Genomic DNA, 26,212 nt, shown 5'->3' with positions numbered 1-26,212 from the left:
TATTGTGTGAACTGGAGTATCAACTTCCTCGTAACTGGAGCCTCACTTCACAAGAACTTGGGAATCTTGCCTGTTTCTGGAAATGTATGACTTTATTATTCTGATTCAAGTCATCAGGAAAGGTATTATTAAAGAGGGAAGCAGCAGCTTCCTAAATTTGTGCTTTGGGGACTGGCAGAATGTGACTGGCAGAATGGGTGTTCTATGTGGAGGATGAGGGTTGCAGTAGGTATCTCAGATTGGGGGGAGTGAGGCCTAATAGCGTTTTATAAATAAGCATCAACCAGTTGGTCTTGCTTCACGTATACAGAGATGGACCGTTTAGTATAGAGTGCATTGATGTGTCCTACAAGGAGCATTGGTGGCAAATCTGACGGACGAATAGTTAAGAACATCTGGCCGCTCAAGAGCACCCTTACCTGCCGATCTATAAATTACATCTACCTAATCTAGCATGGGTAGGATGGTCATCTGAATTAGGGTTAGTTTGGCATCTGGGGTGAAAGAATAGCGATTACGATAGAGGAAAACAAGTCTATTCTCCCAAGTTCTTGTATGAGGTGAGGGGGGCATTCTTCTTACCGAACCACATAACCTTTGTTTTGGAGGTGTTCAGAACAAGGTTAAGATACAGAAGATGAAACTGAAGGCTGTTGGGTCAGTTACCCTGCTTGACAACACATAGGCTCTATAGGCTAGATGCCATACATATTCTTCCTCTAGACATAAACAACCTGGTCCAGATATCCAACAATCACTTTTCCACTCTGTCTTTATTTCTCTGCCAATCTGCTTCTGTCTGTCTGGCCTGATAATGATCCCCTGGAGATTAACATAAACAAGTCAGTGGTGGTTACCAGTGAAATCACTGTTTTGGCATATCATATCCAATGTTCTTCCAAACAGTGCTAAATATACAATCACAACATAGCCTACTAAAAAGTACTGTTTATCGGGGGGCACACAATTGGCCCAGCGTCGTCCGGGTTAGGGTTTGGCCGGGGTAGGCCGTCATTGTAAATAAGAATTTGTTCTTAACTGACTTGCCTAGTTAAATAAAGTTTCAATAAATAAAATAAAATATAATTCGTGTAGACAGAATTTAGAATTAATCTATATACTGTAAGCACAAACTCAGAACACATAGTATTGATCTATTGCAGTTAATAGCCCACATAAACATAGACAGACTCAAATATAAACTCCCCTGAACTGCGTGCGACCATTGTTTTCACAGCTTCCAGCACCCCCTGTTGCAGTGGGTTGTGAGGCTACATTCCTGCGGCATATTTCTCCTGACCCCTCAGGCTATCAGCTCTTTATGCCTGCACTCCAGCAGTGTTCCAGCTATCCCCTGCTACTGGACCCCAATGTCTGCTTCTGAAGTTTGGGCAACAAAAACCCCAGTAGTATTTGCACAGTAGCATAAACATTAGACATGGGGGCAGGCAGCAAACAAATGCATAAACGTTCAACATGCTGGTTTGAATCTAGCCTTCCCCTGCCATTCAAAGATGGCGTCTCAATAGTGTAGTCTCCCACTTAAGACCACTCTTGGCAGCTGTGCTCTTAATCTTGGCCTCAGACAATGATCTCGGGGGAGACAGATGTCAATGTATATCATAGATCATTGTCTTCTGACAGGTGGCGTCATTCTAATGTGAATCACAGCATTTACTCAGTGATGAGCAGCCAGAAAGCTCCAGCATAAGCCTCACTCAAGCCACACTCCATTGAACCAAAGTGCCATTGTGGAAACAGTGTGAGGATTTCCATTTGAAATAAGACAGACTTGGCTCCTTGTAGCCTGCTGTGCTGTGCCCAGTATCAGGGTATCACCCTCTCCATTACTACAACAAGCCTTGTGGTGAAAGGCGGTAGGAAGAGAGAACTGCCACGCTAAACATATTTTGAGGCAGCTGGTTTCCTTAAAGTCATATTGGATGTATACAACATGATCTGATGGCTATCTCATGTCAACATGGTCTAACCTATCTAGAACGCTCCTCTGATCAGAGAATCCCCAGAGACACCTTTCTTACATGCTAACTGTATGAGCAAGATGGAAAGCCATCTGTTGTCAAGTCAACGGGAGATGCTGTTTGTGTGTAAATGACAGGTACAGAGATTGAAAAGGGATAGGTTAAGTGAGTTGGCTTCTAAAGAGCTTTTTGTTTGACTCAGTTCTCTGTACCGGTAAGGAAAACATGATGGTGCTGCCAGGAAGATCAGACTGATTTTTTAACCAATATACACAGACTATACCAAACATTAGGAAAATCTTAATATTGAGTTGCACCCTCCCCTTTTGCACTCAGAACAGCCTTAATTTGTCGGGCATGGATTCTACAAGGTGTCGAAAGCGTTCCACAGGGAAGCTAGCCCATGTTGACTCCAATGCTTCCCATAGTTGTGTCAAGTTGGTTGGATGTCCTTTGGCGGATGGACCAATATGATATCCGTGGCAGTTCTTTTATTTCTTTTTTATTTACCCCCTTTTCTCCCCAATTTTATGGTATCCAATTGGTAGTTACAGTATTGTCCCAACGCTGCAACCCCTGTACGGACTCAGAAGAGGCGAAACACAACCCAGAAACACAACCCAGCCAAGCCGCACTGCTTCTTGACACAATACCCGCTTAACCTGGAAGCCAGCCACACCAATGTGTAGGAGGAAACACCGTACACCTGGCGACTGTGTCAGCGTGCATTGCGCTCGGCCCAACACAGGAGTAACTAGTGCACGATGGGACAAGATCATCCCTGCCGGCCAAACCCTCCCCTAACCCGGACAGCGCTGGGCCAATTGTGCTCCGCCCCAATGGTCTTCCGGTCACGGCCAGCTGCGACAGAGCCTTGACTCGAACCAGGATCTCTAGTGGCACAGCTAGCACTGCGATGCAGTGCCTTAGACCAGTGCGCCACTCAGGTGCCCTTGCGTTGCAGTTCTTGACACAAACCGGTGCATTTGGCACCTACTACCATACCCTGTTCAAAGGCACTTAAATAATGTGTCTTCACACTTTGAATGGCACACATACACAATCCTTGTCTAAATTCTCTCAAGGCTTAAAAATCCTTCATCTACACTGATTGAAGTGGATCCATAAGTTACATCCATAAGGGATCATAGCCTTCACCTGTATTCACATGGTCAGTTTATGTCCTGAAAAGAGCAGGTGTTCATAATGTTTTGTATACTAAGTGTATGCTACCTTGTACACACACACACACACACACACACACACACACACACACACACACACACACACACACACACACACACACACACACAAACAGACACAAACAACAACTTCTCTCCAAATTGTGTCAGATGCAAAGCAAAGCTTGTAGTATTGTATGAACATGGTGTTAGAAAGACCAGGCCAAACATAAACTCTTCATAATGCACCTGGAGAAAACTCTGGGCATAACCTAGACATTCTCATCAGGCCTTCCTCCCAAATCTAATTTTCAGGGGCAGTGTGCTAAGTGTGCTAACTCACCCCAATCTGGTCCCTGCTACAAGCTGAACTCTGACTCCTTTTCTGTCCATAAGTATACAAAAAGGCCCGCCACCGCTTACCTAGGCCTCGTCGGTGTCCCAACCCATAAGGCAAGCCATTATTCCAACACAAATACCTGAGACCCAAAGGAACAGGAGTTTCTGATTATCACACATCATACGTTACAGGGCATAATCGCTTGTGTTTTCTTCTTGGCAGCCTGTAATCTTCAGTGGGAAAGGAAGTATTTTTCTCCTCATTCTTTTTTTACCGACAAGAATATGGCAGAGCCGGCTGGACCACAGAATGGGCTGTGCCAAATCTCAGGAGGAGATACCAGCTCAAGGAGAGACAGAGAGGGAGAGTGACGCAGCTCAAGGTTGATGCATAAACGTGTAGCCTATTTAAGTGGTCGTGGGGTATTTGGGTAACACTACTTAAAGCCAACTGGTTGTTTAAGTTTTTGACTTGAAAACATGAGATAAAATAAAAGAAACTGATAGAATTAGCTATTTTTATGTACTGCATGTTTTCAGACTAAACACTTTATTATTCATTCCTTGACTATTACAGATCTGTATATCTATAAAGTTGAAGTCGGAAGTTTACATACACTTAGGTTGAAGTCATTAAAACTCATTTTTTCAACCACTCGCATTTCTTGTTAGCAAACCATAGTTTTGGCAAGTCGGTTAGGACATCTACTTTGTGCATGACACAAGTAATTTTTTTGCATGGTTTGCAGACAGATTATTTCACTTATCACAATTCCAGTTGGTCAGAAGTTTACATACACTAAGTTGACTGTGCCTTTAAACAGCTTGGTAAATTCCAGAAAATGATGTCATGGCTTTAGAAGCTTCTGATAGGCTAATTGACATCATTTGAGTAAATTGGAGGTGTACCTGTGGATGTATTTCAAGGCCTACCTTCAAACTCAGTGCCTCTTTGCTTGACATCATGGGAAAATCAAAATAAATAATTGAAGACCTCCACAAGTCTGGTTCATACTTGGGAGCAATTTCCAAACGCCTGAAGGTATCACGTTCATCTTTACAAACTATAGTACGCAAGTATAAACACGATGGGACCACGCAGCCGTCATACCGCTCAGGAAAGAGACGCGTTCTGTCTCCTAGAGATGAACGTACTTTAGTGCGAAAAGTGCAAATCAATCCCAGAACAACAGCAAAGGACCTTGTGAAGATGCTGGAGGAAACAGCTACAAAAGTATCTATATCCACAGTAAAACGAGTCCGATATCGACATAACCTGAAAAGCTGCTCAGAAAGGAAGAAGCCACTGCTCCAAAACATCCAGAAAAAAGCCAGACTGTGGTTTGCAACTGCACATGGGGACAAAGATCAAACTTTTTGGAGAAATGTCCTCTGGTCTGAGGAAACAAAAATATAACTGTTTGGCCATAATGACCATTGTTATGTTTGGAGGAAAAGGGGGAGGCTTGCAAGCTGAAAAACACCATCCCAACCGTGAAGCACAGGGGTGGCAGCATCATGATGTGGGGGTGCTTTGCTGCAGGAGGGACTGGTGCACTTCACAAAATAGATGGCATCATGAGGCAAGAAAATAATGTTGATATATTGAAGCAACATCTCAAGACATCAGTCAGGAAGTTAAAGCTTGGTCGCAAATGGGTCTTCCAAATGGACAATGACCCCAAGCATACATTCAAAGTTGTGGCAAAATGGTTTAAGGACAACAAAGTCAAGGTATTGGAGTGGCCATCACAAAGCCCTGACCTCAATCCTATAGAAAATTTGTGGGCAGAACTGAAAAAGCGTGTACGAGCAAGGAGGCGTGTACGAGCAAGGAGGCCTACAAACCTGACTCAGTTACACCAGCTCTGTCAGGAGGAATGGGCCAAAATTCACCCAACTTATTGTGGGAAGCTTGTGGAAGGCTACCCGAAACATTTGACACAAGTTAAACAATTTAAAGGCAATGCTAAAAAAAACTAATTGAGTGTATGTAAACTTCTGACCCACTGGTAATGTGATGAAATAAATAAAATATGAAATAAATCATTCTCTCTACTATTATTCTGGCATTTCACATTCTTTAAATAAAGTGGTGATCCTAACTGACCTAAAACAGGGAATTTTTACTAGGATTAAATGTCAGGATTTATGAAAAACTGAGTTTAAATGTATTTGGCTAAGGTGTATGTAAACTTCCAACTTCAACTGTATCACTAAGCACTATTTGCTTGAGGAAATGTTAAAGATAGCACAATTAAGATTAGACAGAGCAGTTACCAATGTTTCTACATTTTGGTCTCTACAACACATAGGACATAGGAAAAAGCCCCACAGAGAAGGGAAATTACAGACAAGTAGAGAAACAAGACAAAAACATCCTGTGAAAAGGCTCTATCTGAAATAAGAACTGGAATGCCCCCCAGAAAAAAAAGACAATTTCTTGTTATTCAATCCATTAACCTTTAACATTGCGAGCGGAGTGGGAAGGTTACAGGGGGAGTCCTATCTCGGCCTAGGATGTTTTCACAGGCCGTCTCTAACATGCACCTCTCCCATGCTGAGGCAGTGTTTTCACTGCACTTCGCAATGTGCCATGCTCTCACCCTGGAATTAGCCTTACCCATCACTGGACAGCAGAGTGCCATGAAGCAGAGGCAGCTATATGGGAATCAATGCTCAGAGGCCCATATGCACCAATTTGGCTAACAAATTTAGGCAGCCTAAAGACATCCTTTATCATGGTGGTAAATAAATGCAGTAATTCTAATGTATGAACATAAAAAGCGGGTCAACTGTGGGTCAAGAAGGTTGTAGAGATCTATGAAAACCTTCATAGATCACTTAAAGCTTGACAAATCTCCATGTTATAGACATTACACTACAACTTCACTTCTACAGTATTACTTGAATCAAAGTGGGGACTCACCTGCAGCTCAGGATCCCTCTTCATCATCTCCAGGATGAGGTAGCAGCCAATGGAGTGGCCCACCAGGACCAGGCGAGAGTCCCTGGGAACGTGCTCCGTGAGGAAGGCCAGCTTGTGCTCTATCTGCCCGTTCAAACCAAACACGTCCCCCGCTGCCATCACTGTTGGGTCTGCAAAGATCAAGGTTCATCATTAGTATTCAGTATTACATCAGTATGACATCATCTATTTCACCATCACCCAAATCATTCTGATCAAGGACATGAGCCAGCATCATTCATCAATGTCTCTGTACACAAGATAGTCTTTATTTACATTTGGCACATGGATCACCCCAACATAGGCCCAGGGACATCATGTTACGGTAATGTTCACTGTTTCATTCACTGATGTCCTCTCATTAGTAGTACTCAGGACCCTTTGACAACAAAATTAAAACAAGAACATCCAAAGGGCAATCGAAGTTAGGAAGTACTCTAGAAACATCTTGATTTCATTTCTGTAATCTTTTTGGAAAGATATTTAACGATATTTTATCATATAATGCTGTAAATCTAGTGACAGAACAAAGCTTTGAAGGAAGCGGTTAACAATTCCCTACCTGTGCAGAGCAGTCAAATCCAAGACAATGTTACGATTAGAGGGTATGAGAAAAGGAGATGGAGAGATGATGAAAGAGAAGGTAAGAAAGACCAAAAGGAAGAATACAAAGTGTCTATGGTGATTTAGCGGGCGGGAAAAGACAAATTCAAAATGAATTTCATAACGGAAAAAATCAATCCGCATAGAATTGAACATAATTGGTGAGGGACTTGATGTTTGATTCTTTCAGAGTGGAATTTGGAGCAGCCGTTCTGTACAGACAGCATAAGGATCGGGTGGGGAAGGTTGTGGGGGTTGGGGATATGCTTACTGTATAATGGAAAAAACAAAATGAGTGCAAATTGTGATTAATGGATCAATAAAGAATGACATATGGCAAAGACAAATTCCCCCACACAACATAATGATCCTCTTGGCAAGAGAAAGAACATCCCAGGCTGGGGCGGCCCGTTAAGCGATTAAAGCCTTCTCACAAATGTGCAATAAATGTGTGCTGCATTTTTTCTTCTAGGGAAAAGGTAACTGATTTCCTATGTGTCAAAAGAAACCTAACTTGCGGTGTTACTGATTGCAGCATGGGAGGTGTAGGCTCTTTTTTTTGGTACTCTCTCCTCTGTAATTGGGTGTGGTTGCACCATTAATGAAGCTGACGAGGATACGGAGAAAGAGATGAGAAGGAGATTAGCAACAGTCTAGGTCCTGTACTGTGCATACTTCCTCTCAGAATACAAACTTCCTTCTCAAAAGGGTTTGTGAAGCTGGGTTCAACATCTGTACCACAGTGGTAGCCCACACTTGTCGACCTTGCATCAAAAACGAGCGATCAAGAAACAAGATAAAGTGAAGGTTGTCTTGAAATTATTTGATCCGATTGAAAAGCTGGGCATCAGACCAAAATTTCATAAAGTGGTGGTAAACAAAAAGGTTTAAGTCATTATTGCAAATTTCTACTGCTTTGTGCCATTTGTCTCCAACACTTATTTCAAAAGATATGCTCAAACAATCAACCAACCAATATCCATGGCAAAAATCACATGGAGTTGTAGACGTGACCGACGATAGCGGTGGGAGCATAATTGGAATCAGAAAGTCTCCATAAAAACCTCTCGTGATATTAGACCTTGGCTGGTGTAGCATTTTTGGGGGGGATTACATTTTCTGAATGCGTGTTTTAGTACTCTGGACATTAATAGTGTGCAATTTAGCCATATCAAAGTGAGAAAGTTGCTGGTGAAAAGTAGCGTTGCAAACTCATTCTGACAAAATGAATGAGATCTGAGGCCCCTGGAGGATCCCGTGACCCAGGAATGGATTATTGATGCTGGCACAGGGAGAATGTTCCCTGTGTTTGCATTAACAGATATTTTTACAGTCATCGAAACCATCAAGTAAAACTTGCCTTGCCACAGGAACACTTCTACCACTGGAAGATTTGGAATAGAACCTTTAATGCTGCACTTTTTTTTTACTCTTGTTTGTTTTTCCAAAACTGGAACACTTTTTTTCAACTTCATCAAGTATGCATTAGCTGTTAATAATAATAACTGCCAGTCTTTAATTTGCACAAGTCACTGGAAAGTCAGAGGAGGCCCAATCAATGCTGTATGGGTTTCTCTGTATCGGCGAGGCCTTTCCTTGGACGTCCCAGAGGTTTTAGAAGCTGCTGCTCTACGATGCCACCCTATCCCTTAGCAAACTGAATGCTCTTTGACAAGTTGTAAATCAATGGCAAGCATTCAAGGGGTTGACCAGGGTGGTAAATCCCCAAAGGCTTGGATTGAAGCCGCAAGAAGAGAGGTGAAAAGGAAGCTGATATGTCAGACATGTTTGTGTTTCCATGTTGGATGTGGGTAATAGTCGAGTGGATATGGAAAGTGCCATCCTAAGAATGAACACCTAGTTAGTAATGCTGGAATAATACTGAATGATAACCACATGAGCGTGCAGGTCTAGCCTGGCTATCATAGCCACAAGCAGATAAATGATTTAGTAGTATTTACAGTAAATCCTAATCATAGTGAGCAGATTTCCTTGGATAAGGGCATCTCACCAAATGGAAAGACATGATGAAGGACTATTGAGATGAACACAGGACTTGCTGCTAGACAATTTGAGCCTTTCTCTGGTCTTAATCAGGGCCGTTGTTAAGGTTTTGGGATAAAAGATGAGTCCTTCCCTGCCCATCTTGAGATAGGGCTGCTGCTCATTGTCACCCCCTAGAACACCAGGCTGAACAGAGTGGTTTTCATTTATTCTCTCTGATGATCGGATGACATGCTACGAATTGGCAGGGTTGTCTGATTTTATTTTTACTGTATCTATTGACTATCTCCAGACTTTGCCTTGTGTGTTCCATGAATCATTTATGAGTTGGAAGTTTCGACAAGTGTGTGCCATGTGTTCACAATAAAAGAGGAACTGTTCAATGCTTCACTTTGTTACATGAATGTCTATTTAATCTAGACCAACTCTACCAAACCTCTGGACAATACTAAGTATTACATCATTATTTCTCATTATAATAAAATATATATATATATATATATTGTGTCATGACCATAATCATCTGACATCTGCAAATTCAACATTGGAATCTATATGGTCAAAATAGGTTGTCTGATTACGTGACTTTGTCATGTCTGTCTCCAGGCTTTTGAGCTACGTAAAGAGAGGCCTGGAAATCAAGACTTCCGTCAAGTTATCATCAGAACTCACGCTAGTTATCGCACATCCAAATGAGTCTACCTACCAGGGTACACTTTGACAGAATGTTAACTTACACCTACACACTTATCTGTCCTTTACAAACCCTCAAGATGGATATATTTGTCTTTTGTCCTTCTCAAGGTGGACAGATCCAAACTGTGTCGTCCAATGTATCTCATGAGCCCTCAGAGAAGGGATTTAACTTACTACATGTGAGGGCTTGGTAATGTCTTTCCCATGTATCAGGCACAATAAAAACGTCCTCACTGCTTTATGAATGAATATTACAGGGCTCATATGGTGGTGCTGGCTAGAGAGGGAGAGGGAGAGGCCCCTTGGCTCAGGCTAACTCGTCCAGCTCAGCTAACATTCCTCTTCTCCTGCGCCATCCTTAGCATCGTCTTTTGTATTGGAGAGTGAGCTAACAAGGACCGGCCCATTTCAAAGCTAGCTAATCAGTCATTAGTGGTCAGGAGATGTACTGTTGATGTGAATAAGTGGAAGTGGATCATTGTGGATACACCAGCAATAAGGACTCATAGAAAGTCCAGCTGCACAAAGCACTCTCAATAAGATATATGAATTAGTTATGTACCTTCAATCATGTCCATAGTATCAGGAGGCACACAGTGTCCAGCATGGCTCACTGCCCACACAGGGTAGCGCCGCCCCAATGTCTGGTGAAGCGTCTGCATGAAGGTCTTGTAGAAGCCAACCACACCTGGGTTACCTGCAAATATGTCAAAAACACTATAAACATCATAAAGTGCTCTGCAAATGTAACACCACATGATATAAACTATGGATGTAGCGATTCACAGATTCACAAGTTGGGGCGGCAGGTAGCCTAGTGGTTAGAGGGTTGGACTAGTAACCGAAAGGTTGCAAGATTGAATCCCCGAGCTGACAAGGTAAAAATCTGTTGTTTTGCCCCTGAACAAGGCAGTTAACCCACTGTTCCTAGGCTGTCATTGAAAATAAGAATTTGTTCTTAACTGACTTGCCTAGTTAAATAAAGATAAAATACACAACAACAAAAAAGATACGAATGCATCTGTCTGTGGACCACAAACCGCAGTATTGGATACATAGGCTACCTTGCCCTCCCCTAATCTGATAGTGGTAGCGGGTTGGTAGATGCCTAGTCTCCATTATGGCTCAGATCAGGTGCCTACAGTACATACATAATTACTTACACACAAACCGCACACAAGTCAGCTCAGAGGCTCAGCTCATGAGCTACAACAGCAGCAGATTTTTATTTAGAATGGAAAATGAATGTATTTATGAAACAAATGTTAGTGCATCAAATCGTATCGCACAGAATCACGTTGATTCATTCTCTAATCAAACCGAATCGTTTTATACTCAAACATATCATTCCTGTATTGTATCAAAGCCCATGTCTCCAGATATGTATCAAATCCTCTTGAAAGGGAAAGATGCACATCCATAACAAAAACATAAACTACACTTTATGGAGGTAGGCTACATGACTAAATGCTATAAAACAAACCATATAAAACATATATTGACAGCCAACCGTACCAACTTCTTAGTATGTTAATCATTTTCTTCTCTACTCTTGAAGATGTCACGCAAGACAACAAAGTGTTGGCCATGTAATGGTTGTCATTCCCTGGCCTTTGCCATCAATCTCATCAGCCCCCATACAGCAGCACGTCATAGGTAGCACTGTCAGCTCAGCTGCTAGCTAGGAACTTTATTTAGCTCATGGTACTGATGTCTTTACACAGAACAAAGAGGGACTTTTATTCCATAGGCAAAAAAAAAAGAGAGTTTATCCTGGGTGGGGGTTTATTTCGGACTATCAGGGTGCGATAAAAGTGTAAAGAAAACTGTATAGTAGCTGCTAAAGAACAATGGCTACTCTGTGTGGTCTGTCTTCTTTTGTCCAACAGGACAAATGTTCGTCAATGTTTTATATAGTGCTTGTTTGAATTGCTTGTAGGCATATATATGGTATTTTGATGTATACTGTAAGCGTGACTGCGTATCATCCGGATGTGTGTTAACTGCATTATTTTGGAATCTTTGTTATGATGATTTTGCCTGTATGTGTCATTTCATGAGCGTTCAATGTATAACTGCCCCCGTGAGAGGGTGCTGAGAGAGAGAGCCACAGATGCAATCTTTGGAAGAACACTCCCATTAGGAGTGTTACAACAACACATAGACATTCATCGTTCAATAACATGCCACATTTAGGCTAAAGCATGTGGAACAATTAGCTAAAGCAATCTAACACTTTGGATAAAATTCACCTGGATGATTTGTTTGTTAAAATGGTGTTGAGTTGTTTGTTGGTAGGATAGTTATTATGCCACTGTTAAAAATGTAATGTTGGAACATTTCTTGGTGGGAGAAAATACAGTCAATGAGTGAACACATTGCTTCTGTTACATTCATTTTTGTCTATTATCCCCAAAATACATCCAATTAGTTTTATGAATATTGGGTGTGTATAAAACACATAAGAAATAACTGGCAACACGCAGACCCCATACTTTTTCCCCTGGTATGTCCTCAGGACGAAGTAAAGCCATTGCAACACACAGATGTGAATCTAGATGTTTTTGTATTTAAGAGCTCTACAGTCTTGGATTTGAACCCACATGTATTGCATTCTGAAAGCAGCTAACCACATGCTCCCATCAAGCTAACAAGCTAATAAGTAACAATCACACATAGTTAATATCAGCAAAATAATTAACTTGTCTTATTTTGCCTGGCAGAAGGACTTGGATTCCTTGTGAAAGCTGATGCAATCTTGAAACCATCCTAAACATTTAGGATATGAGTTCAACTCTATTCTTCTAAGGTGGGTGACGGCAACCATAAAGTACATGGACCTACCATGGATGAGACTTTTGTGGGAAATAATGATAAACAGTGGTTTGAGGTTGAGGGATATGGGATAAAACCTGTAGTCGGGAGTCTGAACTCTCACTACAGTGGGCCCCAAGTTCAGAACACTTGCCGCAGTTCTCGGTAGTGTTTTCATATTTTCATTCACATATCCTGAGTCATTAATCAAGAGCCAAATGCAGCTGAAGATGTTGCACAACACTTTGTGTGAGAGCAAGCAAGCTTCTCTGCTGAGCTGAGTGTACAAAAATAAATATGGGAGGCAAATAGACTTAGAAGAGTACAGATATAGTCTTCAGAAGTAATTAATACCCCTAGACTTATTCCACATTTTGTGTTACAGCCTGAATTCAAAATGGATTAAATAAATAAAAAGCTCACCCATCTACACACACCATAATGACAAAGTGAAAACATGTTTTTAGACATGTCGGCAAATGTATTGAAAATTAAATGTAGAAATATCTCATTTACATAAGTTCACACCCCTGAGTCAATAATTTGTAGAAGCACCTTTGACAGCAATTTCAGCTGCATGTCTTTCTGGGTAAGTCGCTAAGAGCTTTCCACACCTGAATTGTGCAACATTTGCCCATTATTATTTTCAAAATTCTTCAAACTTTTTCAAATTGGTTGCTAATCACTGCTAGACAACCATTTTAAGGTGTTGCCATAGATTTTTTTTCAAGCAGATTTAGGTCAAAACTTTAACTTACCCACTCAGGAACATTCACTGTCTTCTTGGTAAGCAACATGGCCTTGTGTTTTATGTTATTGTCCTGCTGAAAGGTGAATTAATCTCCCAGTGTCTGGTGGAAATCAGACGGAACCAAATTTTCCTCTAGGATTTTTCCTGTGCTTACCTCCATTCCGTTTATTTTTTATCCGGGAGGTGCCCTTCTTTGCAAGGCATTGGAAAACCTCCCTGGTATTTGTGATTGAATCTGTGTTTGAAATTCACTGCTTGACTGAGGGACCTTACGGATAATTGTATGAGTGAGGTACAGAAATGAGGCAGTCATTCAAAAACCATGTTAAACACTATTATTGCACACAGAGAGTCCATGCAACTTATTATGTGACTTGTACACATTTTTTCTCCTGAATTTATTTAGGCTTGCCATAGCAAAGGGGCTGAATACTTATTGACTCAAGACATTTCAGCTTTCAATTTTTTATGAATTTGTAAAAAATTTGAAGAACCTAATTCCACTTTGACGTTAAGGGGTATTGTGTGTAGGCCAGTGACAGAAAAGTTGTATTTAAGAAATTGTAAATTGAGGCTCTAACACAACAAAATGTTTAAAAAGTCAAGGGATGTGAATACTTTCTGAAGGCACTGTATTTATGAAGCACAAGTTATTAGAAGGACAATTCCCCCTAGAAATAGTTCAGGGAGGTGGAAACGTATTCAGTCTTATTCATTTCATTGACAGGAGTAAGCCTAGGTTGTGATGATCAGTGAAAAAACAACTCATTTGAATCTCATGAAAGCTCTTGCCTCCACTGTAGTAGATTCAGTTAGAATGGACACCATCACTTTGTTTTGACCTTCTTGAATGTGAAATCCAACTTTTCCCTTTAACCGACCATGACAGATAAGGCCCCCTCTTTTCTCTCATCGCTGGGCAACCTTTCTCCATATCTGCCAGGCTCCCGCAGTTGAACATTGTGTTGACTCTCTCCTGCTCTCCACAAGCTGAGTAAACAGTCAACTCCCTCTTTCTCCCAGACAGTGGGGAGTGTGCAGGGGATGGGCTTTCCTTAAATGCAGCACCCTTTTCTAGACTCCATCCACAGCCCCTCCCAGCCTACTGATTAAATACATTTGTATGTTTTTATTCACGCTGGGTTTCCTAATCTCTCCCAGATGGCCCCAGACATGCTCAAGAAGCAGGTTTTCAGAAACCTAGCCCATACCAGAGATGTGCCATTGGAAATGACAGTGCTATTTTTGCTAGGCACCACAACAGACGCCCCCATTATCCCACTTGTGGCTTGCACTCCCAAGAGAAGTAATGAAGGCCCCCTGAATCCCACTGTCACACAGCTTGAATAAGTTTGAACTCGGGGCAAGTGTAGAAAAGAAAACAGCTTTATACTGTAGCAGTCTGGGACCACACCTCAGACCGCGCTTTTGCAAAAAGTAGACAGGTACCCGAATCTGAACACATAATTGGGATGTGAACAGATGAACTTTCAACTGATTCTTGGTCTTTATGAACATAAGCTTCAGTATTTGTATGAGTTTTGGGCCCAACATCTGTCTCTATCAGCAAAGCTGAGTTTGGAATGTGAATCGCTGGAGGTTACATCTGTCTGGTGTTCACAGCCAATTGATGGACCAGGGGCGGATTACGTGGGTTCTATGTTGCGACGAGTGTACCTCTCACTCAAGAGAGGTCATGAAGGAGATTGCAGAAGTCCCCTATTGTGAAAAAATAAGACAAAAACAAATGGATAGAACAAATGACATTAGTACACAATGTTAAGTCTGTGGGCTGAAAGAGAGACAGAGCACATAGTAAGAAACCTGAACTAACAATGGGTTACAAATGAGTTGATGGAGAGAGATGGCTGAGGTCTCACAGAATCATGAGTCAGTGGTTGAGAGGGAAAAGCCTGAATACTTAACTCCACAATAAGACTCTTATAAACACCTGAGTACTGAATGATCCATGACAGAGGTATTGAAGTAGTGGGAGCAAAGAGGGTTTCCGATTGTTGTACTCAGGTACTGTAGGTAAAGCACAACAGCAGGACGAAATTCAGATGTCATTGTTTTCGATGAGACAGCGATGGGAAATTCCGACGAAGTTACACCATCTACCGCAACAGCAAAGGCCACACCAGATGTCGGCTAGCCATTAAACAAGTCATAACTAATTTAGACTACAATGAGGACTTCACAAGCACACTGAAATGTAAAACTATTTTTGATTTCAGCAACTGGTACCAAAAATGTAACTGATACAATAAATATTACAGACTACAGGGAGATAAAGGATATTCAGGGAGATGAAGGATAAGCAGCACGCTACTCTTCACTGGTTAGGCCATTCTTCATAGCTGTCTGTGACGACGCTGCACATTGCAGGCAAAGGGTCTTGACTTGACAGTCATCATTCACTCTCTCTTTATTACTAAATCTCCTCTCACACCCTGCTCTCTTGGGGTTCTCACAGATGGCCTTCTTAAAATGTATTTTCAATTCATAATTCTAACTCTTGACAAAAAAAAGGGAGAGAAAAACTTGAAAGGGTGAGCAGCCAGTTAGTAATGTAATGTCTTACTACATATAAATAATATCTGTTTATTTAACCAGTCAGAGTGAACTACATGCTCCTTAAGCCTGCAGGGTCGACCCAGACAAATTATGAGGCTATAATGGTATTTCATTCAGCCTAAGGAAGAAGGTGTTTACTTTATAATGCTTTAAAGAGATCTGTGGGTCAAAGTATCAAATACCAGGGGAGGTCCTGCATCTGTTCAAACTGCAGACAATGGGTAGAGAGAGAGCTGTCAGGCTTGAATCCACACTTTAATATGTTTCCCTTCCCCAACTAGCACTGTGTGACAGTAACACCACTCCCTCTATAGGAGGAACGAAGCAGACAGCCTATAGAAGGCAAGAAAAGTCAGAAGTCTTCTTGATTAGGGAATAAGTTAGTAAGAGATTAAAGTTAGTAAAACAGTTATTTAATTATTATTATATGTTACATTGTTGGAAATATCCATTATTTAATCAAATATTCTTTGTTTCTAAGATATAATAACTCAATAAAAGTACATTCTTATTGTTTTAGTGTGTCTGTCGCTTTAAAGCTGCAATATGTAACTATTTGGGCGAACCGACCAAATTCACATAGACATGAGTTATAGATCTGTCATTCTCATTGAAAGCAAGTCTAAGAAGTGATACATCTGTTCTATGGGCACTATTTCTATGCTTCCCATTCTAAAGTTGAATTTTTGCGTCTTTTACTTTCAGTTTTGTACACCAGCTACTGATATTTTTGGATTTGGAAAATATATTTCACAGCGGTTTAGATGGTACAATGACTCTACACTATACTTGCTTGCTTTGTCACATAAACTGAAATTATGCGATCAATTAAAATTTTAGCAACCAAGAAATGGTAGAGCAATTTCTGAATAGTGCACCTTTAACGGAATTCCCTGTTAGCCACAGTTCAGGTCCAAAATATATATATAGCAGACACTGGCAATAAGAGAGTGACACATGATGATGCACTATTAATGTAGTGACATACTGTAACTACCTTAATGTGAGACTGACTCATTACACAATATGTATCTATTAGGCCTAATTCTTTAAATACAGATGTCTCGTGACCAAATGTATCAGTTTTTGAAGAGGACAACTCCTGAATCCCTCTAAGCTTGAGTAATTCAAGGAAAAGTCAAACCAACCCCTCCCAGTCTTTCCCACTTGTTATCTTTCCTCCCTTCTTCCCTCACCAGAAAGGGCGCTTTTCTAGTGCCTATAAATTTGGGCCTGCTGAGCTGAACACTGTGCAGACCTCCCTCCCTAGCGTCTTTGACCTCTCGGCTTGGTGCCAGAAGTACCGCAGCAATGACGTAGTCCCGCACCTGCAGTGCACTTAGAGCTTCCACTGCACTTCCAAAGATTGAGTTATACTTCCAAAAACACATTTGCCTTGTAGGCTTATTCTGCGAAAATCAAGCAGTTGAAGTTATCAATGAGCAGTGGTAAATCTTACACACCTTAAAATATGTATTTTAACTCACCTTAATCATGGTGGTATTACAGGGGCACAATTCAGACGTTTATCGAATAGTAACATGCCTGGTACTGCTAATAGCATTGTGGCATGTGGATTGAGGGCTAGCACTGGAATGTCAGCCCAAGTTATTGGTTTTGCTTTTTTCAAACATTGCTGAAATATTTGGTGGAATGATTTTGGAATGTAACCTGGAGGTAACATTTGATTGCCATTCCCTCCCTTGATCTTGCTGACCTTTTTAACTCTCCTCCATCTGTTGAGAATGGAGGGATGCCTGGAGGGAGGGTGGAGGGATATATTGATGGAGGGTGGCCGATGAGGGTGGCCTATGTATCAAGTAGGCTATCCTATCCATTTACCCTTCAGGCTAAAGAGAGCTGCTCTTGGTTACTTTTTCCGTTTTATTTAATTTAACTTTATTGATCCTCAGGAGGAAATCAAGACGTCAGAGGCTCACACACAACACAATCACACAGAATATAGAACATTCGCCTACACATTACAAAACATATTAGGTGCTGGTATTAAAAGTTTTCAAACTTTTTACGAACAAATTTTCATGTAAACATTTTAAGGAATATACACTACATGACCAAAAGTAGGTGGATACCTGCTCGTCAAACCTATAATTCCAAAATCATGGGCATTAATATGGAGCTGGTCCCCCCTTTGCTGCTATAACAGCCTCCACTCATCTGGGAAGTCTTTCAACAAGATCAAAATCAAATGTTTTATTGGTTACATACCCATATTTAGCAGATGTTATTGCGGGTGCATGTTGGAATGCTTGTTGGATTTCGGAACATTATGTTAGAACAATGCGAACAATGCTGAGGGGACTTGTTGGGCGATTAGGCCTTGTTCGCAGTCGGCGTTTAAATTCATCCCAAAGAAATTGAATGGGGTTCAGGTTAGGGTTCTGTATAGGCCAGTCAAGTTCTTCCACACCGATCTCAACAAACCATTGGACCTTGCATTGTGTACGGGGCATTGTCATGCTGAAACAGGAAAGGGATTTCCCCAAACTGTTGCCACAAAGATGGAAGCAAAGAATCGCCTAGAATGTCATTGTATGCTGTAGCATAAATATTTCCCTTCACTGGAACTAAGGGGTCTGAAAAACAGCCCCAGACCATTATTCCTCCTCCACCAAACTTTACAAATCAAATCAAATGTTATTGGTCACATACACATATTTAGCAGATGTTATTGCGGGTTTAGAGAAATGCTTGTGTTCCTAGCTCCAAAAGTGCAGTAATATCTAACAATTCACAACAATACACAAATCTAAAAGTAAAAGAACAGAAAAAAGAAATATATAAATATTAAGACTTGCAAAATCGGAGTGGCATTGACTAAAATACAGTAGAATAGAAAATAGTATATACAGTTGAAGTCGGAAGTTTACATACACCTTAGCCAAATACATTCAAACACAGATTTTCACAATTCCTGACATTTAATCCTAGTAAAAATTCCCTGTCTTAGGTCAGTTAGGATCACCACTTTATTTTTTAAAATAATTTTATTTTAAAATGTCAGATTTCATGTCTTTCATCACATTCCCAAACGGTCAGAAGTTTACATACACTCAATTAGTTTTTGGTAGCATTGCCTTTAAATTGTTTAACCTGGGTCAAATGTGTCGGGTAGCCTTCCACAAGCTTCCCACAATAAGTTGGATGAATTTTGCCCAATTCCTCCTGACAGAGCTGGTGTAACTGAGTCAGGTTTGTAGGCCTCCTTGCTCGTACATGCTTTTTCAGTTCTGCCCACAAATTTTCTATAGGATTGAGGTCAGGGCTTTGTGATGGCCACACCAATACTTTGGAAGTATGCTTGGGGTCATTGTCCATTTGGAAGACCCATTTGCGACCAAGCTTTAACTTCCTGCCTGACTGATGTCTTGAGATGTTGCTTCAATAAATCAACATAATTTTCTTTTCTCATGATGCCATCTATTTTTTGAAGCGCACCAGTCCCTCCTGCAGCAAAGCACCCCCACAACATGATGCTGCCACCCCTGTGCTTCACGGTTGGGATGGTGTTCCTCGGGCTTGCAAGCCTCCCCCTTTTTCCTCCAAACATAACGATGGTCATTATGGCCAAACAGTTCCCAAAAGTAAGATGTTTGTCCCCATGTGCAGGTGAAAACCATAGTCTGGCTTTTTTTATGGCTGTTTTGGAGCAGTGGCTTCTTCCTTGCTGAGCGACCTTTCAGGTTATGTCGATATAGGACTCGTTTTACTGTGGATATAGATCATTTGTACCTGTTTCCTCCAGCATCTTCACAAGGTCCTTTGCTGTTGTTCAGGGATTGATTTGTACTTTTCGCACCAAAGAACATTCATCTCTAGGAGACAGAAAGCGTTTCCTTCCTGAGCGGTATGGTGACTGCATGGTCCCATGGTGTTTATACTTGCATACTATTGTTTGTACAGATAAACGTGGTACCTTCAGGCGTTTGGAAATTGCTCCCAAGAATGAACCAGACTTGTGGAGGTCTACAATAATTTTTCTGAGGTCTTGGCTGATTTCTTTTGATTTTACCATGATGTCAAGCAAAGAGGAACTGAGTTTGAAGGTAGGTTTGAAGGTTGAAATACATCCACAAGTACACCTCCAATTGACTCAAATGATGTCAATTAGCCTATCAGAAGCTTCTAAAGCCATGACATAATTTTCTGGAATTTTCCAAGCTGTTTAAAGGCAAAGTCAACTTAGTGTATGTGAACTTCTGACCCACTGGAATTGTGATACAGTGAACTATAAGTTAAATAATCTGTCTGTAAACGATTGTTGGGAAATGATTGGTCAGACCAGCGTTGAATACACCTTAGCACGTGTATTTCCTGTTTGACTTTTTGCCTGTAGGAAAGGATGAGAAAAATGGAATCGTAATCTGATTTGCCTAAGGGAGGGCCTTGTCGGCGTCTCGAAAAGGCGAGTAGCAGTGATCTAATGTTTTTCCTAAGCGAGTACTACAGTCAATGTATTGACAGAACTTTGGTTGTGTTTTCCTCAAATTTGCTTTGTTAATCTTGATACTAGCCATCCCGGATCCGGGATCGTGAATACAGCCTCAAGCTCATTACCATAACGCAACGTTAACTATTCATGAAAATCGCAAATGAAATGAAATAAATATGCTAGCTCTCAAGCTTAGCCTTTTGTTAACAACACTGTCATCTCAGATTTTCAAAATATGCTTTTCAACCATAGCAAAACAAGCATTTGTGTAACAGTATTGATAGCTAGCGTAGCATTTAGCGGGCAACATTTTCACAAAAACAAGAAAAGCATTCAAATAAAATAATTTACCTTTGAAGAACTTCGGATGTTTTCAATGAGGAGATTCTCAGTTAGATAGCAAATGTTCAGTTTTTCCAAAAAGATTCTTTGTGTAGGAGAAATCGCTCCGTTTTGTTAAAAACCAAAAAGAAATACAAAAAAAAAAAAAATTCAGTCATCAAAACGCCAAACTTTTTTCCAAATTAACTCCATAATATCGACTGAAACATGGCAAACGTTGTTTAGAATCAATCCTGAAGGTGTTTTTCACATATCTCTTCGATGATATATCGTTCGTGGAAGTCTGCTTTCTCCTCTTAATCCCATGGAAGAATGCTTGCAGCTGAAGATTACGCACCAATTTCGACAAAGGACACCGGGTGGACACCTGGTAAATGTAGTCTCTTATGGCCAATCTTCCAATGATATGCCTACAAATACGTCACAATGCTGCAGACACCTTAGGGAAACGGCAGAAAGTGTAGGCTCGTTCCTGGCGCATTCACAGCCATATAAGGAGACAATGGAAAACAGCGCCTCAAAACTTTTGCTCACTTCCTCTTTGAAGTTTCATCTTGGTTTCGCCTGTAGCATCAGTTCTGGGTCACTCACAGACAATATCTTTGCAGATTTGGAAACGTCAGAGTGTTTTCTTTCCAAAGCTGTCAATTATATGCATAGTCGAGCATCTTTTCGTGACAAAATATTGCGCTTAAAACGGGCACGTTTTTTTTATCCAATAATGAAATAGCGCCCCCATAGTTTCAAGAGGTTAAAGTCCCCAGCTACAATTAATGCAGCCTCAAGATATGTGGTTTCCAGTTTGCGTAAAGTCCAGTGTAGTTCCTCGAGGGCCGCCGGGGTATCGCCTTGAGGGGGAATATACATGGCTGTGACTATAATACAGAAGATAATTCTCTTGGGAGGTAATACAGTCGGCATTTGATTGTGAGGTATTCTAGGTTGGGTGAAAAAAGGACTTGAGTTTCTGTATGTTATCACAATCACACCATGAGTAGTTAATCATGAAACTAACACCCCCGACTTTATTCCTGTCTGTGTGATGAACCGAGAACACAGTATATCTCGAGGTAGCCATGATTCTGTGAAACAGAGTATGTTACAGTCCCTGATGTCACTCTGGAAGGAGATGCTTGCCTGAGCTCATCTACTTTATTGTCCAGAAACGGAACATTAGCGAGCAATATACCCGGAAGCGGTGGATGGTGTGTCCACCTCCTGAGTCGGACTAGAAGTCCACACCGAATACCTCTTCTCCGCCGGCGGCATCTTGGAGCAGCCTCTGTGATAAGTTCAATTGTTCTGTGGGTTACAAGATACAATTCGGGAAAGTCGTAATGCTGGTGAGTTACCGCCGCTCTGAAATCCAAAAGTTATTTCCGGCTGTATGTAATAACACAAAAATGTTTTGGGCTAATAATGTACACACAAAAAACAAAATACTGCAAAGTTGCTTAAGAGCTAGAAGCAGACTTGCCATGTCTGTTGTCGCCATATTTTATCATTGGCACAGTTGGCACTGCATTGGGGCAGATAGCCTTCTCCTGGCATCCACCAAACCCAGATTTGTCTGTCGGATGGTAAAGCCTGATTCATCACTCCAGAGAACATGTTTCCAGAGAATACGTCTCCACTGCTCCAGAGTCCAATGGCGGCGAGCTTTACACCACTCCAGCCAACGCATGGCATTGTGCATGGTGATCTTAGGCTTGTGTGTGGCTGTTCGGCTATGGAAACCAATTTCATGAAGCTCCCGACGAACAGTTCTTGTGCTGACATTGCTTCCAGAGACAGTTTGGAAATCGATAGTGAGTGTTGCAACCGAGGACAGAAGATATTTAAGTGCTGCACGATTCAGCACTCAGCGGTACCGTTCTGTGAGCTTGTGTGGCCTACCACTTCACGGCTGAGCCATTGTTGCTCCTAGACGTTTCCACTTCACAATAACAGCACTTACAGTTGACTGGGGCAGCTCTAGCAGGGCAGGACTTTGATGAACTGACTTGTTGGAAAGGTGGCATCCTATGATGGTGCCACATTAAAAATCAATGAGCTCTTCAGTAAGGCCATTCTACTGCCAATGTTTGTCTATGGAGATTGCATGGCATTGTGCTCGATTTTACACACCTGTCAGCAATGGGTGTGGCTGAAATAGCCAAATCTCCTAATTTGAAGGGTGTCCACATACACTATATATACAAAAGTATCTACTGAATGTCTATAATTCTAGTCGGCTACATGCATTGACGTTTTAGAATGATTGGCTGTCGCACCTGTGTTCTATCGAAACAGTCAAAAAACATAAGTTTCATTGGAGGAGGTCATGGTTTCCATTCGTCAATCAAAACACACACACCTACAGAGAACACAGAGGCACCTGTGAGTGCTTTAGGGTATGAAACACCGGTTGTACCTAAGGTTGGACACAAAGATCATTGCTCTGATCACAGGGAAAAGGGCAGCTGGTCTACAATAACAGGGCCTTCGCAGTGTCTCTGTCAGCCATAAAGGGTCCATTGAGCCCCAAGTTCAGTGATATTCAGAGGGCAATGAACGAGCTCCAGTCACTGCGACCTTTCAAAGGTCACTGGCATGACTGAATCTCCCCCTGACTCTATGGCTCATCTTTCTCAAAGTTTCCAAATTTAAACACAAAGAAGTGGGTGACATAGGCAGAGTTGTATCGAGGCATACGAGACCCAAATGATGTTGGTGTACTATTTGGTCCAGAGAACATAGTCTCAGACTTTCAGGATAGTGAGTATCAACATATCAACATCACATGACATGATGATGAGACACCAAGGGTAAATTACAGCAAACTGATTAGTCAGGAATACAATTTAATTTGTAGTATTAACAATACCACTTTTATATCTCCAGTTTAAAGGGATAGCCCACTCAAAATACCTTGGCTGTAGTCGATTTACCAATACAGATTCCGGATGAAAACGACAGGCATCTCACAATAATCTAACCAGGGATAGCATAATGCATTTCCCTTGAATTAAGAAAATGCTTTAATGACACTCACCTGGTATGATGAGAAAAAGCACTTTAGGTTGATTGCCAGAGTGTAGGTTACGGGTGCCGAATTTGAGCACTTCTGTGACAGCACCACAGCAGTATAGGTGCTCTGTGCAGGCCTCATCCTTATCCTCCATCACCGAGGATCCCATCTCAAAGGCTTAGCAAGAGAGAGAGGCATAAACAGGGTTATGAATTGTTATTTCATACTGTACATCTGGAAATGTTACATTATGTTTGTTATGCAACAAAAAACTGTTTTTTATTCATAGGATGAATATTGGGTACTTGCCTTCATTATTATGGAGATAATCAGACATTCACCCTATGAAATACATCCTATCCTTAGTAATAGCTTTACAGAAGTAGCCTAATATTTTCTATGCATCTCAACTGCACAGCTACTGTAGCTAGTAGGGGCTGTCCTTTCGAGAATGGTCCAATTTGACTGAGATTAATAGAACACACTACACTCAACCTTTCACCTATTTGTTATCAGCTAAACGTGTTATGAACTTTGGCACCCAGTCAGTGTAATACATTAGCTATATGACCTTATAAGCATTAGTTGAGCATTTAAGTAATCGTTTTTAGGTTGTCTGACATGACATGTCTTGCATTTGAAGTCAACCTAGATAACTTGTTAGCTCATTGCATATGAAAATGTTTATGTGAGCTGGCTAGCTAGCATTATGTTGCTAATAGGTCAGCTAGCTAGATTTTCACAGCGATAATTACATACCAAATTACTTCTCGAAATGAAATGTTTTGCCGCAGCTACTGTATTCCAAATACTTTGCTACACAGAAGATGGTGATGCCTTAGTAGTGTGTGCCAGTGAGACTGAAGAAGCACGAGCGATAGCGCGCACCCGGCTTCGTGCTGGTCCAGTCTGACAGTCTTCCGTGTCGTTCCAGATTAGATTTCTACATTTGAACCCTGTTCAGCAAATTATCACACCGTGAAGACACGACCGCATGTGTGGGGATCTGAGCCCATTCAGCTGTGTATCAGATCTTTTAAAACATGGGAGCAGCGTTTAATATGGCTGAAATCCCATCAATACTTAACGATGTGATATTCTGCGCAACACAACTACAATATAAATGGTCTGAAACGTCGCCGTTTGCTTCGTCTTCTTCTTTCTCATTGAGGTTCAATACCAGTGTGGAAAACATTGTTTAGGTGCATTACCGCCACCTTCTGAGCTGGAGTGAAAACATTGTTCTTCAAACAAACAAAGCTATTTAATATAAAATAAAATTGTTTCTGTCCTTACAGACCTTACAGTGAAATGCTTACTTACAAGCCCTTAACCAACAATGCTTTAAGACATGTTTAACAAAAATAAGTGTTAAGTAAAAAACAGAAAATAAAACATAAAAGTAACAAATACTTAATTAAGCAGCAGCAGTAAAATAACAATAGTGAGGCTATGTACAGGGGGTACCGGTACAGAGTCAATGTGCGGGGGCACCGGTTAGTAGCAGCAGCATAACAGCGGGGTCTGGGTAGCACTTTGATTAGCTGTTCAGGAGTCTTATGGCTTGGGGGTAGAAACTGTTAAGAAACCTTTTGGACCTAGACTTGGCGCTCCGGTACTGCTTGATCACGTTGAGGGAGAGGTTGTTATCCTGGCACCACACTGCCAGGTCTCTGACCTCCTCCCTATAGGCTGTCTCATCATTGTCGGTGATCAGACCTACCACTGTTGTGTCATCAGAAAACTTGATGATGGTGTTGGAGTTGTGCCTGGCCATGCAGTCATGAGTGAACAGGGAGTACAGGAGGGGACAGAGAATATTTAATGTTTGTTGTTGATGGGAATGCAGATGCCTCTGTCTGTGTGTGTGTGTGTGTGTGTGTGTGTGTGTGTGTGTGTGTGTGTGTGTGTGTGTGTGTGTGTGTGTGTGTGTGTGTGTGTGTGTGTGTGTGTGTGTGTGTGTGTGTGTGTGTGTGTGTGTGTGTGCTTTGATTTCAGGAAGCACGTTAACATGCAGGACTGAGAGCCTCCCTCGGGAGAGGAGATAAAACTCTCCTCAACTCATTGGATCTGGCCTAAACCTAAATCAGTTAGCCACATTTCAGAGCTTTCACTATGTAGGGGCTGATATATGCCTGACCAGGTCCATAAAACAGCAGCTGGGCAATGATTGAGAAACATGTAAGAACCATAGCACACTTACAACCACTGAACATCACATCCATTGTCCAGCAAAATTCATGATCACAGTACTTACTGTTACACCTGCACCTTGTCAGATGGGACAGTACATTCAAAAGATGTCCTGTTTGGCTGTTGCATTTACATAGCAACTATCCGACCTCCCACCCCATCAATTTCTCTCTCTCTCTCTCTCTCTCTCTCTCTCTCTCTCTCTCTCTCTCTCTCTCTCTCTCTCTCTCTCTCTCTCTCTCTCTCTCTCTCTCTCTCTCTCTCTCTCTCTCTCTCTCTCTCTCTCTCTCTCTATATGG

The 26,212-nt window shown here is 41.4% G+C and overlaps 1 protein-coding gene across 1 annotated transcript in view; it reads right to left on the bottom strand.

Annotated features, from left to right (window-relative positions):
* LOC139375114 (lipid droplet associated hydrolase) overlaps positions 1–24,876 on the bottom strand; it is a 64,784-nt gene extending 39,908 nt beyond the window's left edge. Inside the window, exons 1-4 of the mRNA XM_071116589.1 lie at positions 24,480–24,876; positions 23,745–23,897; positions 10,336–10,470; positions 6,432–6,601 (exon numbers count right to left, since the gene is read on the bottom strand). Of these exons, the coding sequence (XP_070972690.1) occupies positions 6,432–6,601; positions 10,336–10,470; positions 23,745–23,889 (450 nt within the window). The 5' untranslated portion in view covers positions 23,890–23,897; positions 24,480–24,876. The remainder of the gene's footprint in view (positions 1–6,431; positions 6,602–10,335; positions 10,471–23,744; positions 23,898–24,479) is intronic.
* Positions 24,877–26,212: the final 1,336 nt, after the last annotated feature.

Source organism: Oncorhynchus clarkii, chromosome 19 (assembly GCF_045791955.1).
Source record: "Oncorhynchus clarkii lewisi isolate Uvic-CL-2024 chromosome 19, UVic_Ocla_1.0, whole genome shotgun sequence".
Lineage (NCBI taxonomy): Eukaryota > Metazoa > Chordata > Actinopteri > Salmoniformes > Salmonidae > Oncorhynchus > Oncorhynchus clarkii.
This window is presented reverse-complemented; position numbering and strand designations above follow the sequence as displayed.